At 45.5% G+C, this 16,809-nt stretch overlaps 1 protein-coding gene across 1 annotated transcript; it reads left to right on the top strand.

The window, feature by feature from the left end:
• Positions 1-3,177: 3,177 nt before the first annotated feature.
• MPZ (myelin protein zero) lies at positions 3,178-7,252 on the top strand (the record flags this gene model as incomplete). Its single annotated transcript, XM_082614779.1, is given in 7 exon segments — positions 3,178-3,290; positions 5,639-5,805; positions 6,048-6,261; positions 6,504-6,639; positions 6,797-6,857; positions 6,959-7,057; positions 7,061-7,252. Coding segments are annotated over 7 exon segments (936 nt in total). The 5' UTR covers positions 3,178-3,223.
• Positions 7,253-16,809: the final 9,557 nt, after the last annotated feature.

Genomic DNA, 16,809 nt, shown 5'->3' with positions numbered 1-16,809 from the left:
TCAGAGGATTGGGAGCTTGCTTCCCCGGCTCAGCCCTAGTTCCGACTCTTCGCAGGTCTCCTGTGCGCAGTTAGTCTCTGACCCCGCCTCTCTCAGCGGACTTGTAAAAAGTGACAAGTTTTTCGCAGAGCTGCCGCTGGCTCAAATTCTGCAGTCTACGTTTTACCTTTTTGTTTTTAGAGGTGCTTCACAGGTAGCACCTCTAAAAACACACTCATTTTTGTTTAGCACCACAAAGCAGAGGACTTACCCAGATTCTTCACTGAGGACTTCTCAGTCTAGTTTCACGCCTTCCTCCTCCCAGGTGGGACTAAAAAGTATTATAGGGTGACTGAGACATGCAGGGAAAAAGATACTTTCGGCTTGCAGCAACATGAATGAACCAAAAGATTATCATACTAAAGTAAGTCAGAAAGAAAAAGACAAATAACATGATATCACATATATGTGGACTCTAAAATATGGTACAACTGAATTTATTTACAGAACAGAAACAGACATAGAAAACAAACAAACATAGGTACCAAAGGGGAAAGGAGGAGGGATAAATTAGGAGTTTGGGATTAGCAGATACAAACTACTATGTATAAAATAGGAACCAACAAGGTCTTACTGTATGGCACGGGAAACTTATTCAATATCCTGTAATAAACCATAATGGAAAAGAATATGAAAAAGAATATATATATGACTGAATCACTTTGCTGTATACCAGAAATTAACACAACCTCGTAAATCAACTATACTTCAATTAAAAAAAATTTTTTTGTAAAGGTACTTTGGGCTCCTTCCCATTCTTGTGTGACCGTCTTCACCAATACAGAGACAGTGCACTAGTTGAGATCCGTGGGGGAGAGAACCTCTCAGAGCACCATTTCCGAGGATGCGGAGCGTCCTCTAACCACCTCGATTAGCTTTATGTCTCACAATTCCTGGGCTTGAGCTGCTGCATGAGCTAGATGCCCACTAACCAAAGACAACGCTCCCTTGTTCCTTGTTTCAGGGCTATGTGGGTGACACCCACTGCCAGAAGAACCTGGGGTAGGGGTGGGGGAGAACTCGCTTTGATTTATACACATAAAAACAGTTTTGAGGAACCCAAGCACAGCAATCACTTCCAGAGCACTTATAACATAAGGGAGAAAACAAGCAAGTGGAAAGGAACGGAAAAGCGCAAAAGTTCTTGAGCCTCTTTTGAGGAGGAAGGGTGAGGAGAAGTGAAGCAGACAGCCCAGAGCAACTCCTGTTCAGCAATAAAAACATATTCGTTACATTAATATTCAGATCTTATTTATATTTAGCGCTTATGTACTTTTCCTTTCAGGACTTAAATAGCACAGATTCATTTATTTCTGCATCAAATGAATATACTATTTTGCATTTCTATAATGCTGGCAAAGAAAGCACTTTAATAAACTTCTGGACTGGAAGGGACCTTACAGGCTCTCCAACCCGATTTTCTCTCCAGTGCAGGAATCTCCTCTGTAGTGCTGCTGACAGCTGATTTTCAAAAGTGTGTTCTAACACATTCGATAATGGGTACCTCAAAAAACAAGTTTCATTTAGTAAACAATTTAGTCATTAGGCAGTTGTTATGTTAAAATACAGTTTTCTGCTATTGATCTTCCAGTCATTGATCTTGCTTTGGCTCTTGGAAGCTTCACATTAAAAAATCCAATGAATGCCTCTTTCACTTAGTTCTTCAAATGTTTCACTAACGTATTTGTCTTAAAACTCATCTCTGACCATGTAGACACTCCCATTCCTAACCCCTAATACCATCCCCAAACCATCAGCAAAATTCTTCTGATGTACAAAATTAAATCCACCCCCTTTAGTCTGTCATTTAAGGCCCTCCACAAACTGGCTTCAGCTTTCCTGTACAGACTCCTTTCCTCTCATGCTTGCTCAAGATGCCCCAAATCGAGTAAAAATGGAGGACACCAGATATGCCCTGAATATTCCCAAAACTTCACAAACCTACCCATCACACACACACACACACACACACACACACACACACACACACACACACTTTCTTATCTCTTTGTCTTTGCTTTTGTTGTTCTATATGCCTAGATACCCTCACTGCCAATTTCTCCTTTTCAAAATGGCATGCATCCTTAAAGGTTTGTCCACATCTAATATTGCCTTCTAGACATGACTCCCCCTTCCTCTGAACTTCATTTATTAAATGAAAGTTATTGATATTTTTGTGTTTAATCTCTGTTACATAACTTAATTTTCCTAATGTAGCTCTATGTGCCCTCACTTATACTCTCAGCACTTTGTTCCTCAGTCTGCTATACCAAGCATCATGGTTTATTATATTTCATTGTTAATGGATTTGTCCTCTGATTCTCCCCAAACTAAAATTTGAACTCCTTGAAGGAGGATCTTAATTTTTATTCCTCTTTCTATTACTCACATACCCACATATTCACATACTCATATATGTAGCTGGCTGGCACTCAATATAATTTTGTTGCCTTGCTCTTAACTGAAATGGACTTAAACTGCAGCATGAGGCAGTGAAGGACTTCCTGAAAAAAAGGGAAAGATCAAGGTATTCTTCCCTGGGTATTTTCCCACGGAAAAAAAGTTTTTTATCTGGAAAGAATCACCCAAGATGCAGAGAGATAGGAAAAAAAAAAAAAAGACACCCAAAGGACTTGGTCATCTCAAGAAGCCTGTAATGCAGCCCATAGTAGTGAAGATAACAGGGATATCCTGTTTTGAAAGTTCTCTGGGGGAAACCTGCCTCTAACTCCTAGAGCTCTAGGGGAGCCACTCTCAGGCATGGAGGCTAGGGAGGAATCCCTTTTCATAGCCTTAGGATTCAGGTTCCTCCGCCCATCTGTCCCTCAGAGAAATGTGTTTGTGTCCCTTTTTCTGTCCCTCTCCCTCACCCCCAACCCCGACATTCCAGCCTGGGGCAGGGGGAGGCCAGCAGACACAAAGCCCTCAGTGTATGGGGTGGTATGTGTCCCCCCCACCCCTCCACCCAGAGGACACAATGCCCCTTCTGCTCCCTGCGTTCTGCCCCCCTCCTCACCACCTCTCAACTGCACATGCCAGGCTGCAATTGGCTACTGGCTCAGGACAGCCCCCTCATACTGGGGCCCTGGGGGATTTTAAGCAGGTTCCAGGAACCCCCGCTCAGTTCCTTGTCCCCCACTCTCCCAACCCCGCAGACGCTCCGGGCCCTAGCCCTGCCCCAGCTATGGCTCCTGGGGCTCCCTCTTCCAACCCCAGTCCTGTCCTGGCTGCGCTACTCTTCTCCTCTTTGGGTAAGTTGAGCCACCCCAGTCTGGGGGCCCCGGGGCTCAGGTTGTCTCTCAGCAACCTTCCCCCAGCCTTCGCTGTGCTCCTCACTGCAATCAAAGAAAGAGTGAGCAAGAGCAGGAAGGTGATATTCTATGCAGAGAAAAATATATATATATAGTTTGGAGGGAGGCTGTAACGGTAAAGGTGTTCTGTGAAGGGAAAAGGGGAAAGAGTGTAGAGAGCTTCCCTGAAGTGGACCTGACTGCACCCGGGTTGGAAACCAGTAACATGCCCCCAAAGCGGTGGTGAAGGCCTAGTAGGAAGCAATGTTAGAGCTGGGTAAGGAACATGTTCAGACATCTGGGTTCTTGTCCCTACTCATTCCCTAGTCGTGCAGAAGGTACCTTAACCTTAGTTTCCCTGAAGAGAAAAGTCAGGGAATGTGATCTAAGGAAGGAGCCCAAGGTCTGTGATCCCAACTCCTCTGATCCTTTGTCTCTTGGTGCCTCAGTTTCTCTCTGTGGATCTGTTGTCCGTTATGTGGGTGAACAGAGTAGAAGGGAGGTTCTATGAGATTCTAGGGTCTTGTCTCATCTAAAGCTATCTTCCACATAAGTTGACCACCCCCTTCCTTGCCCCACGGCAGATGTTGGGTGAGGAAGAGAAGTTCAAAGCAGAGTTATCTGAATGGATTGTTCCCTTCTCCAAACTGCCCTGAAGCCTAGTGCAGTGGGTGAGAAGTAGGGCAAATGGGGGGAGGGGAGGAAGGGCTGGTTAGAATGTCTGAGATTCTCTGCTGTCAGCTCCTTGAGTCCTAAACCTAGAAGCTAGACTCTTCTGGACTGTACTGGACTATTCAGAGGTATCCTGAGAAAATGTTAAGGATAGGGAGTTGGAGAAGGGCGTGGTGAGGGAAATGGGGAGAGGGGATCTTGAAGTATAAGACGGAGAGAGAGTTCTGTCCCACTCATAGCACCACTGAACAGAGCTGAAGGGCAGTGGTTGATATTTGAACAGGAGGAATAGAAGTTAGATCCAATGAATAACCTTCCTTGTTACATTTGGGATACCCAAGAAGGCTCAAAGGCTGAGTCCCAGGAGGTGAGTCACTGGTATTGCATGCTGAGGTGGGAGATTTGGGACTATGGACCACGGGCAGGGGTGTGGGGGGCAGTGAGGGGAGGGGAGGCATGAGCCCCCAACATTGGTCAGTGGTCAGACAATGGGTCTCTATTTATTTGGTTGCTTCCTCCCCCTCCCATAGAACAAAAGGGTCTACAGTTGCCCCCAGCCAGGGCCAGCCCACACACATAATCTCCCTGGAATGGCCTTGTGTGGGTGAGCCTTGGGAGTGGCACTGGGCCGAAATGGCCAAGAGGAGGGTGAGGAGGGTCAAACCAGAACCACAAGGGGCTCAAATGCAGAGTCATCTGAGCTTTGGGCTTGGGGGTCCTGCTCTGAATCAAGCTTCCCCCTGAGAGGGATATGAGGTCTTTCCCTCCGTGACCCCCCGCCCCCAGTCAAGAGCAGCTGTATGGCAGTCAGGGATTCAGCAATGAAAACAGCTGGGTCAGGGAAGAAGACTTACATTCTCTAGTTATCTTCAATTTTTCTGCAAGACATTTGAGTTTGTTGTACTGTGAAATACTATGTAGCTGTTAAAAATAATATTGATCTGTACGCATCCAAGTGGAACACTCCCAACAGATACATATATTCTTTTTATACATATGTTCTTAAGCAAAAAAAAAGTAGATTATAATGCAATGTATGTTAAAAAAAAAAAAGAAAGAAAAGAAAGCCCAGAGAAAGAAGCTATTTCTTATAAGTATATGTGTATCTTGAGTTTATATTGAGTCTGACACATAGAAAATGGTTACACATTAAACTGATAACATTGGTAATATCTGGGAGGGGACTACAGGAAAGGAATTGGTCAAGAGAGACTTTATCTCTCTTTATCTCTATTGCTTGAATAGTTACAAGAAGAATGCACTATGTGTTACCTGTATAATTTATAATAAGTTTTAAAAATTGTAAAGCCTGCATCTAAGGGATAGCTTAAGAATTAGATACTGACCCAAAGGGAAAGTTAGACTTGGAGACAGAATTCAACTTCTGGAAGTCCTCAGGAGAATTCTGGTACTGCTGATTTCATTTCCTCTATGAACATGCTGAAGAGCTTGAACCAACACAGCATTTCCACTCATCTATTCAATTAGGCGAGACAGACCTGGACCTCAGAATTCGTCATTTCTGTCCCAGTCTTTTCTATGGCCTCTGACTCAGGCTTGACTTCCTATTGATCTCACTTCCTCTATATCTCTTTTTGGGCCCACATGTGCATCTGATTCCCCCTCTATGTTTGCAGTGCTCTCCCCAGCCCAGGCCATTGTGGTTTACACGGACAAGGAGGTCCACGGTGCTGTGGGCTCCCAGGTGACCCTGCACTGCTCCTTCTGGTCCAGTGAGTGGGTCTCAGATGACATCTCCTTCACCTGGCGCTACCAGCCAGAAGGAGGCCGCGATGCCATCTCGGTGAGTGCCTGGGGGGAATCGTGAGATTGTATAACAGAAAGGGTGCTTCAAAGAACCACAGAAAAGAGAACTTGGGCTAAGGAAGGGGAAATCCTTTATGAGCCATAACCCCATCGTTGGCAAGGTAAGTGGCAATCTTTGTCACACTGACTAGGGCTGAACCCCTTCCCAGCATTACCCTCACCAGCCCAGAATCCCTCACCTTGAAGCTAGAAATACATGCTTCCCCTCATTCCTCATAGATCTTCCACTATGCCAAGGGACAACCCTACATCGATGAGGTGGGGACCTTCAAAGAGCGCATTCAGTGGGTAGGGGACCCTCTCTGGAAGGATGGCTCCATTGTCATACACAACCTGGACTATAGTGACAACGGCACTTTCACCTGTGACGTCAAAAACCCACCAGACATAGTGGGCAAGACCTCTCAGGTCACGCTCTATGTCTTTGAAAAAGGTGTGAGAGGATGTGGGATGTGGGTATGGGAGGGAGTTCAGAGAGGGGATCGGGCCTCCCTGAGAGGCTGGGGGAAGGGGCAAAATGCCGGGGCTAATGCCCCTCAGGCTCTGGGAGAGTGGGCAGAAGGCAGCCTTGGTTGGGATGTCTTACAACCCAAACCGTAGGGAATAGGTGTGGGGCTAGGAACCAAAGATACTTGTCCCTGCTCATTCCCCCACTTCTTTTCCTTCCCCTTTTAGTGCCTACTAGGTACGGGGTGGTGCTGGGAGCCGTGATCGGGGGTGTTTTGGGGGGTGTTCTATTGCTGCTGCTGCTTTTCTACCTGATTCGGTACTGCTGGCTACGCAGGCAGGCGGCCCTACAGAGGAGACTCAGGTAAGGGGCGGAGCCGACTCCCCTTCCCCAACCCACTACTCCCCATCTGGGCGGAGACTAACCCAATGGGTGGGAGGGCCAAAGGGAAAAGGAAGCCTTGACCCCTCCGTGAGGGGCTCCAACAGGGCCAAATCCATAGCACCCCCTTTCCCTGCAGTGCCATGGAGAAGGGGAAATTGCACAAGTCTGTGAAGGACTCGTCGAAGCGCGGCCGGCAGGTTAGCGGGACTTGGGGTGCCTCCGGGCAGCAGTCAGGGGCAGGATGGGAACAGTCAAGCCCCACCAGACCGGTGACTGATGCGTGCACTCCTCCCCACAGACGCCAGTGCTGTATGCCATGCTGGACCACAGCAGAAGCACCAAAGCTGCCAGTGAGAAGAAGACTAAAGGGTTGGGGGAGTCTCGCAAGGATAAGAAATAGCGGTTAGCGGGCCGGGCGGGGGGTAAGGGGTCAGGGGCGGAGGTTTCCAAAGGCTCTCAGATGGTGGTCATAGAGATGGAGCTACGAAAGGATGAGCAGAGCTCGGAGCTCCGGCCTGCTGTCAAGTCCCCCAGCAGAACCAGCCTCAAGAACGCTCTCAAGAACATGATGGGCCTGGACTCAGAAAAGTGATCACCCCCCCCCCACCAAGGCCCTTCCAGAAAAGGGGGACCTAGGCTCCTCTATCCTCCGTCTAGGTGCTTTCCTCCTTAGCTCCCCAGCCCTGCCCTGCCCTCACTTCCCTTTGAGATGTAAGTTTCATTCCAAAATTCATTCCCCAGGCACTTCATATTCTCCCCCACCTTCACCCCCTGGCTTTCTGGAAACCCAGGGCTCCATCCTATGCTTCACCTGCCCCAGGGACTGTGTGTTTGGTGCCCGTTCCTCTGGCGCTGAGAAGAAAGGGACCTTGCTACCCCCTGCCTCAACTCCAAGCCACCTGATATTCCCATCCCCTGCACCACCTAGCCTGTCCCTCTGACCTTCTTCTCTCTGACCCTCCCTCCCCTCCATCAGGTGGCCCAGCTCCAGACTCTGCCCTCCCAGCTAACACCCAGGTCACCCAGATCAGATTCTCCTTCAGGTTTTATTTAGGTTGTTAGTTATTTTTTATTTTTTAATCCATTCTTGTTTGTTTGTTTATCTGATCTGTGCCCATGCTCTACCCTCCCCCCATGACTGAGTACCAATGACGTCATGTGGCTTTGGCAATTCCCCACCCCCCATTAAATCCTTAACGGAGAGCCAGCCCAAGCAGAGGGACCCCTGATCCTCAAACCTCAGCTACAGGAATGGTGCCCGCTGACCACTTTGGAGCACTGTTCTGGGACTCAAGGCCACGGGAAAGGAGAGGGAGAGACAAAGGATCTTCATAGGTGAGGGGGTTGAGGAGGGGACAAATGAGCCTTAAGAAATAGCTTTTAAATAACCAAAGAAAAAGCAGGAAAAACAAATAGGAAACAGGGGGGAAAGGGGAGAGGCTGCACTCCTAGCCACAGGGGATTCTTAGGATTTTTCTACATTCTGTATATTTCTTCTCAAGCCCCCAAATCTCCTTAAATGTTTAATAAACACTGACATTTCCAGAAGCTGCTGCCTCCATCTCCAATTTCCTCATTCTTCTGGGAATAATCCCTGCCCCTTTTCCCATCCCCAACCTCCCACCTTCCCCAATCCCTCTCCTCCCCAACTCCTTCTTCTCCCCAACCGGTTTCAGTTGTTAAGAATTTGATTTCATGGCATGGGGTTACATAGTATCATGGAAAGAACTCTGAAATAGGCTCATAAGACACATTCATACATTCAACAAATATTCAGTGAGTTTGTACTATAGTACACAGAGTTCGTACTATGTGCTAAACTGTGTGTCAGGCTCTGCGTTTACATGGGTTATAACAGATTCCCTCTTCACCAAGATCTATATTTTTAAAATATCACAGCCACTCACAAGCTGACCCAGGGCAAGTCACTTGGCTTAGGTAAGCCTGTTTCTGCATTTGTAAACAACTGAGATAATGATACCTGCCCTACTGAATTCCCAGGACTTTTGTAAGAATCATATGATTCCATCCTGTGTATGGAAACCTTTGTAAACTATAAATTGATATACAACTAAGATATTGAGGATCAGTCCTTTAAAGATGTTTCTCAATCTTGCCTAAAGGATTACTTTACAAACTAGCACTAATCTCATTCACCCCTACAAACTCATGCACACACAACTTTGTTTTGTTGGTGCATTTTAGGTATAATATTAATAGCTCATTAGCTGGTTTGTTGGTTTGCTAATGGTACACCATTAATATCCTGGAATCCTTAAATAATTATGGAAAAACATATATATCTTTTTCCCTTGGCGGTTACTGATAGCAAAAACCCAAGATTCTCACAAGTCAATTCTTCACCTTGTTAAGAGGTTAAAGATAAGATTTTTAACAGCAGCTTTGCCAAAACCCAGAGTGCTTCCATTTATTTCAAGGACTGTCTTCCATTTCTCTTAAAAGAAAAATTAACCCAAATTCATTTTAATAGAAAAGCTAATAGATTCCATTAGGTAAATACAAATGAAATCTACAATGACATACCACCTCATACCCATTAGGATAGCTACTATCAAAAACAAAACAGGGCTTCCCTGGTGGCGCAGGGGTTGAGAGTCCGCCTGCCGATGCAGGGGACACGGGTTCGTGCCCCGGTCCGGGAAGATCCCACGTGCCGCAGAGCGGCTGGGCCCATGAGCCATGGCCGCTGGGCCTGCGCGTCCAGAGACTGTGCTCTGCAACGGGAGAGGCCACAACAGTGAGAGGCCTGCATATCGCAAAAAAAAAAAAAAAAAAAACTGTTGACAAGGGTGTGGAGAAGTTGGAACCCTTGTGCACTGTTGGTGGAAATGTAAAATGATACAGCCCCTATGGAAAGTATGGAGGTTCCTCAAAAAAAGTAAATACAAAACTACCATATGATACAGCAGTTCCATTTCTGGGTATATATCCAAAAAAAATTAAAAGCAGGGTCTTGAAAATATATTAGTACACTCATGTTCATAGCAGCATTATTCACAATAGGTGGAAGCAACCCAAAGGTTCCTGGACAACTGATGACTGGATAAGAAAATGTGGTATATCTATACATACAATGGGGTATTATTCAGCTATAAAAAGAAAGAAAATTGTAACATATGCTACAACATGAATGAACTGAGAACATTATGCTAAGAGAAATAAGCCAGGCATAAAAAGACAAGTACTGGGATTCCCTGGTGGCGCAGTGGTTGAGAGTCCGCCTGCCGATGCAGGGGACACGGGTTCGTGCCCCAGTCCAGGAAGATCCCACATGCTGCGGAGAGGCTGGGCCCGTGAGCCATGGCCGCTGAGCCTGCGCGTCTGGAGCCTGTGCTCCGCAACGGGAGAGGCCACAACAGTGAGAGGCCCGCGTACCGCAAAAAAAAAATAATAATAAAATAAAATAAAATCTAAATATTAAGCAATAAAATACAAGTATCTGAAGGAAATAAGCATATTCATTTAATCCTCCAATGGAAAAGACCTTTAAATAAGACAGGAAGTCCAGAAATCTTAAAGGAAGTACATAAAATCTTGAACCTCTTTAATGGCAGAATATATTATAAATGAAACCAAAAGACACTTGGTAATTGTGGAGAAAAATACAACACAAATGAAATATCTTCCTACACATAACAATCTAATACCTCCCTTATTCGCATCTTCAGCTAGTGTCCCATTTCTCTGCTTCCCTCTATAGCAAAACTTCTTGAACAAGTCTAAGGCACTATCTCCTACCTCCCATTCTCCCTTCAACACACTGTTCCCATCACTCTACTGAAACTGCTCCTGTCCAAGGGCATTAATGATGTCCATTTCGCCAAATCCGATGGTCTTTTTTCAGTCGTCCTCACCCTTTCAGCAGCATTTAACATTAATGGCCACTTCCTCTTTCTGATAACACTTTATCTCTTGGCTTCCTTGAAACACACTAATGGTTTTTCTCCTACATATTTGAAAACTCCATGACTTTTTTTTTTTTTTTTTTTTGCAGTACGCGGGCCTCTCACTGTTGTGGCCTCTCCCTTTGGGGAGCACAGGCTCCGGACGTGCAGGCTCAGCGGCCATGGCTCACAGGCCTAGCTGCTCCGTGGCATGTGGGATCTTCCCGGACCGGGGCACGAACCCGCGTCCCCTGCATCGGCAGGCAGACTCCCAACCACTGCACCACCAGGGAAGCCCTGCATGACTTTTTTAAAGTAGAGATTGAAACAACCAGGAAGACATCTTTTGTTTATCTCACACGAAGTGTGTTTGTTTATTTAAATTAAGGCTACATTTGAGCGTCACAGGGCAACAATCATCTTGAACTGAATATAGTTTTTTTCCTCTAGATAGGGCCTGAATTCTCACTACTCTCATTTCCTTACCTGCCCAACCACCCTTAACATGAATTTGCTGCTCTGCCTTAAAACATCTAAGAAATTGGACAAATATTTATGTTTGGGAGTGAAGTTGGAGAAGGGAGGTAAAGTCAGACTACAACACAGAGCTTTTCACAGTTCCTCAAACAGGCCACCAGTCATCATGTCCATCTCTGGCTATATTAGTTACTCCTTAAACCCAGAGTTCCACTGAATTTTTTGTTACCTAAAGATTAAATTGTGAAGTTCACTTCCAGCAACTAGTATAATAACAAAAATGGGAAGAAAGGGAGAGATGAATAAAATGGTTAATTTAGACAAACACATATCTAAAACAAGCAAACAGAAAATATTCCAAGTTACCACAGTCCTCATTTCTGTAATTGGTCAAGAAGCCATAATTAATATCTATGAACTGCTTCAACTACTCATTCCATATTTCCTATGTCTTCAGCCAGAACTTCAGATAATCAGGGTTCTTTACCTGGTAGAGTGATCCAAACTTCCATTTCTGACTCAAGGTCTGTCCTATCTGTTTTTTTTTTTTTTTGGTTGCTATATTAACATTTACTCTTAGGCAAGGAAGTACTAAGTGGTGCCCCAGAGAATCTCCTGGGTTCCAGAAATAGCTCTCCTTGCTCCCATTGTGTAGCAGCATCCCAACTTCCCCTAGGTCATCAGGATATATCACACCAGCCAGCCAAGTAATTTTTTTTTTTTTTTTGCCTCTTGGTTCAGTGATGTATAGAGCCCAAAATGACCAGGTGGCAGTATCCTCTTCTAATTCAATGGAACCATTGTGTCTAATGGTAGAAGCATTCTCCTTCTGGAGACTAAGTCCTCCAAACCAGTAGAGCCCAGAGTTGCCACTAGAAACAAAAATTCTATGAGTTGGTTATTAGGTGTAATAGTGAAAAAGCCACCCGCACTTTTACCGCTTGGCTCTGGAACCCTTGTATTCTGGTCATGGAGGAGAAAACACCATGTAATGGTCTCTGATTCAAAGCATATATTGCATCTTGTAAGCCAGAACTTCATTCTTTCAGGGTATTTTCTCCCAATTGCTGCTGTGAATCTTCAGTAAACCATTCCACGTTTCAAATAAGCTTCTGCTTTCAGATGATGGGGTACATGGTAAGACCACTTAATTCCATGAGCACAAGCCCATTACTAAACTTCCTTTGCTATGAAATAAGTTCCTTGATTAGACATAATACTATGGGGAATGTCATAACTATGAATAGGCATTCTGTGAATTCCCCCAGTGTTGGTGCTGGCAGCAGCATTATGAGCAAAGAAGGCAAATTCATGTCCAAAACATCTATTCCAGTGAAGACAAATCTATGCCCCCTCCATGATGAAAGAAATCCAATGTAATTAACTTGACATCAAGTGTCTGGCTGGTCCCCCCAGGGAGCAGTACATATTAGGGACTCAGGGTTGGTCTCTGCTGTTGACATATTAGGCGCTCAGCTTTGGAGTCATCTAGAAGATTTGTTTGTTTGTTTGTTTAAAGCATTTTTAAATTTTATTTATTTATTTATGGCTGCGTCGGGTCTTTGTTGCTGAGCGCAGGCTTTCTCTAGTTGGGGCGAGCTGGGGCTACTCCTCATTGTGGTGCGCAGGGTTCTCATTGTGGTGGCTTCTCTTGTTGCGGAGCACGGGCTCTAGGCGCGCGGGCTCAGTAGTTGTGGTGCTCGGGCTTAGTTGCTCCACAGCACGTGGGATCTTCCCGGACCAGGGCTCAAACCTGTGTCCCCTGCACTGGCAGGTGGATTCTTAACCACTGCGCCACCAGGGAAGTCTCTCTTTGCTTATTCTAAAAGAACCAAAAATTAGGAATGGTCTAAAGGAGGAACTCACCCCTGTTTTTGGCAACCTAAAACACGGATCAAACCAGTCCTGCTTTAATTCCTGTTGAAGCTCTCTGTGACCTGGGACAAATAACGTGACTGTGGAACCTTGAGCTCTGTTAAGTCGATATCTATCCTATGGTGCAATTAAAAGAAGAAATTGAGAATATATGTAAACCTTGTCACTAAGTACTTGGCATAGAGTAGAAGCCCCATCCATGTTAGTTCCTAGTCATCCTCTTCCTCCCTTTTTTTCTTCTGTTCAGTTGAAGCAAGTGGGGAACCTCTCCCCCAGTACACACTCAGGCAGGAGGGCCTAACTTGCCCACAGGTCAGATCTCCGTCTACTACTGTCTGCTTCACAATTCAGACATCATCACAACACAGACATGATCCTTTTGTCCTGCAAAGGCTTTCCTTTCTAGGCATTAAGTGTGGCTTCCAGCTGAGTCCCCATTGTTTATCCTGTGGTCCCTCTCTGAGTGTTCAGCTCATGGTAAAGACTTACAGCTTGGCAGTAAGGTTTGGGGGCCTCTTTTAGAGAAAAAAAGGGTGGAGGCAGGGGAAAGATGAATTCCTGAATCTTCAGGCTAGTGCTGGGCATGGCTTTCCAAAAGCTTAGGGCAACAGTTCCCAAACCCCTCAGACACAGTGCCCATTTTACTATCCAGGAACGATATTCATATGTAAATATAAACTATAAACATAATTTCAAAAAGTAAATATAATACTCTAACCGTATTACAAAGGTGAAAAAAAGATTAATTTATAATAAAATTGTATTTTAATATGTAATGTTCAGGCATAACTACACTGGAAGCATATAACATAGTAGAGACTTGAACCTACACATAGAATCACTGTAAATACAACAGCAACTAATGCAAACTGATAGGGGCATATGTATCAGTGACTCAAATACCATAAGCAGTATTGTCATTGATGACGTGGATTTCTGAAACGGTAAGCAACTCATGATAAAGTTCTGAACAAAACACATTATAAGTTCCTTCAATCTACATGTTAGTTGCATTTCTGAAAATCCAGTGTTTAAAAAGGTGCAAAAAGTACTTTGTGTTCGTATGTAAAATGAAGCTGTGATTATAACAGGTTTTTCACATTAATACACAATGGTATTTTTAAAAGACATGTGGGATGTGGGACAATTTTATTTTGTGCAGCACTATTCTGGTCATTGCAGTATGGTTAGCATCTTTCACCCCTGAATGCTCAATACCAGGAAACCCTCCCCCATCCCCACCCCACCCCCCTACATATCATGACAACCAAAAAAATACTCCCATGGACTTCCAAAACATCCCCTAGAGGGCAGTACATCCTCCTGTTGAGAACTGGCTTGGGGAATAAGTGAGACCTGGAGCCCTCCCAGGAGTTAGAGAAGAGTTTGGTTTCATTTCATGATGCCCACATCTCTTCACCTTTATACCCTAACGTGAGTCTGTTGACTCTTCTTCCTTTTCTGGGCATGTGTATCAGCCCTACCCGCCAAGTTCTGTGCCCCATTTCTCTAGCCATTTCACTTCAAACCACCTTTAATTCCAGAGGGCCTGCCCCTATGTTCCTTGGAGCACCAGGGGAGGCAGCTGGATGCGATCAAGCCACTGACAGAATTCTGGGAGGAGTCTAGCAGTACAATCAGGTAAAGCCAGAGCTGGTGGTCCCCTAGAAATATGGGGGACCACAGAGGGTCTAGGTCTTACTTGTGTGGGCTATGAGGGACCAAGTAGATATGCCTGGGCTCAGCTAAGGGAAGCTTGGCCCTCTCTGCCCTCTAAACTAGTCTGAAGGACGTCCTCGACAACAAAGCTCTCTACTCTTCAGTCATCCAGTCCCTCATCAAGGTGGTACAAAGAGCCCAGATTCTGGAGGCAGACTACCTGAGCTCTGATACTAACTCACCTATTCACTTGCTTTGGGAAGGTTATTTAATCTCTCTGTGCCTCAGTTTCTTCATATGTAAAAGGGAAATAATATGTCATAGGGTTGTAAGAATTAAATGAGTTTACATATGTAAAACTGCTTGGAACGTGGTCTGGCACACAGTACTTTACAAATCTAGATATTACCATTGTCATCACCATTCATGCCCTGCAGGTAGCATAAGGCTAGGGTGTTACCCCAACTTGGGGGACGAACATGATGAAACCTATGTCAACGGAACATTACGTGCAGGTAATACTCAAGTGATCTGGGGGATATGGCCCTCTTGCTTCATTCTTGAAGATCTAGGTGATTAGGGAATAAGAAAGGCCTATTAGTAGTAGCAGTAGTGTTATACCAAGGGGAGACTAGAATCCTGAGAGCAGGAGGGAGAGCTGTCAATGCCACCCTAACCCAATGGCTGGAGGAGGGAAGTAGTCAAGGAGGGAATGAAGAAGCCTCTCCTGAAGGCTTGGGAACAGGCTGACTTTCTGAACATCCGTGGATTGTGAGTTTCTGCCTTTGCAGATCTGGACTCGGGGCTACCACCCAAAAAACCAGAACAGTAGGCACCAGTGATGTCCATCTTAACAAACCACCTGACCCATAAACCCTCAGTTTTCAGATGCACAGATAGCAGATAATTAAAACTGGAAGACATCAGCTCACTGGAGAGTGATTCCAGTGAGAACTTGTTCTCAGGGATGAGTACAGCCCCTGCTCAAAGAAGCTGCCACTCCCACTGAAAACAACTCCAGAAATAAGGGAAACACAGCAAGGGTAGACAGAGAGAGGCAGAGGTGGACAGGAAGGGAAGCTCCCAAAAAGGACATTAGGACAGGGGTTAAGTGTAAGAGTAAAAGATGGAAGAGATCAAAGTGGAAAAAGATGGCTCTATATTGGGGCAAGTTCAAGGAGAGGTCAAGAGCCCTACCCAGCAATGACACCAAGTCCCTGAAAGTAGGTTCTCCAGGGAAGCAGGATCCTTGTCCTTTTCGCTGCCTGAATTTCTCCCAAGACTTTCACCTCCAAGTTTGGGCTTTGGGAACATATTTCAAGTATCCCCCGCTCAGATCTCCAGACCTCTTTCTCTTTTGACAAGACTCTACTCCCAGCTCTGCCACTCCTACACAGAGAAAAAGTACCAAAAGAGTTATCAGTGATATAGATGTGACAACTGCATTTGCTTTCTTCCTCGGCTGTTTCTAATGCGTGTGTCTTCTGCTAAACCACTTATTATGAGTATTCACCAGTCCCTCAAAGACTTGTGGGTTTTGCTCCACAGAACAAAGCACTCAGGAATAATTTCTCAGTGATCAGTACTCAAGGATCGTGTCTCTGGCAGGGAGACAGAATTCTAGGGCCCCAAGGAGGAGTTACACATATGCCAGAGATGAAAGGCTCAATTTGAGTGCCCTATGGTAGAAGTAGCCTGGGCAGAGAGAAACCATCTTTCAGAACTTTTACTGAGAACTACTACTGGTCCAGCAAAAGATGCCTAAACCTTTCTTTCCCGTTCAAACTCTTTCCCAAAGCAACAGACTATGTTTTTGCTACCATGCTCTTTCTTTAAAATACACATGAGTGGGCTTCCCTGGTGGCGCAGTGGTTGAGAGTCTGCCTGCCGATGCAGGGGACACGGGTTCGTGCCCCGGTCCGGGAAGATCCCACATGCCGTGGAGCGGTTGGGCCCGTGAGCCATGGCCGCTGAGCCTGCGCGTCCGGGGCCTGTGCTCCGCAACCGGAGAGGCCACAGCAGTGAGAGGCCCGCGTACCGCAAAAAAATAAATAAATAAATAAAAAATAAAAAAAAATAAAATACACATGAGGACAAGAATAATACCCTGGAGCTAGTGGTAGTGAAGGGAAAAAAAACCATGCTCCAGATCAGTGTGGCAAAAAACAAATCAGCAGGTATCCTCCAAGCAGCAGAGTCTATAGGAGAGGGCTGGTGACAGAGAATGCCACTA

Source organism: Mesoplodon mirus (assembly GCF_964341445.2).
Source record: "Mesoplodon mirus genome assembly, chromosome: 3".
NCBI classification, from domain to species: Eukaryota; Metazoa; Chordata; class Mammalia; order Artiodactyla; family Ziphiidae; genus Mesoplodon; species Mesoplodon mirus.
This window is presented reverse-complemented; position numbering and strand designations above follow the sequence as displayed.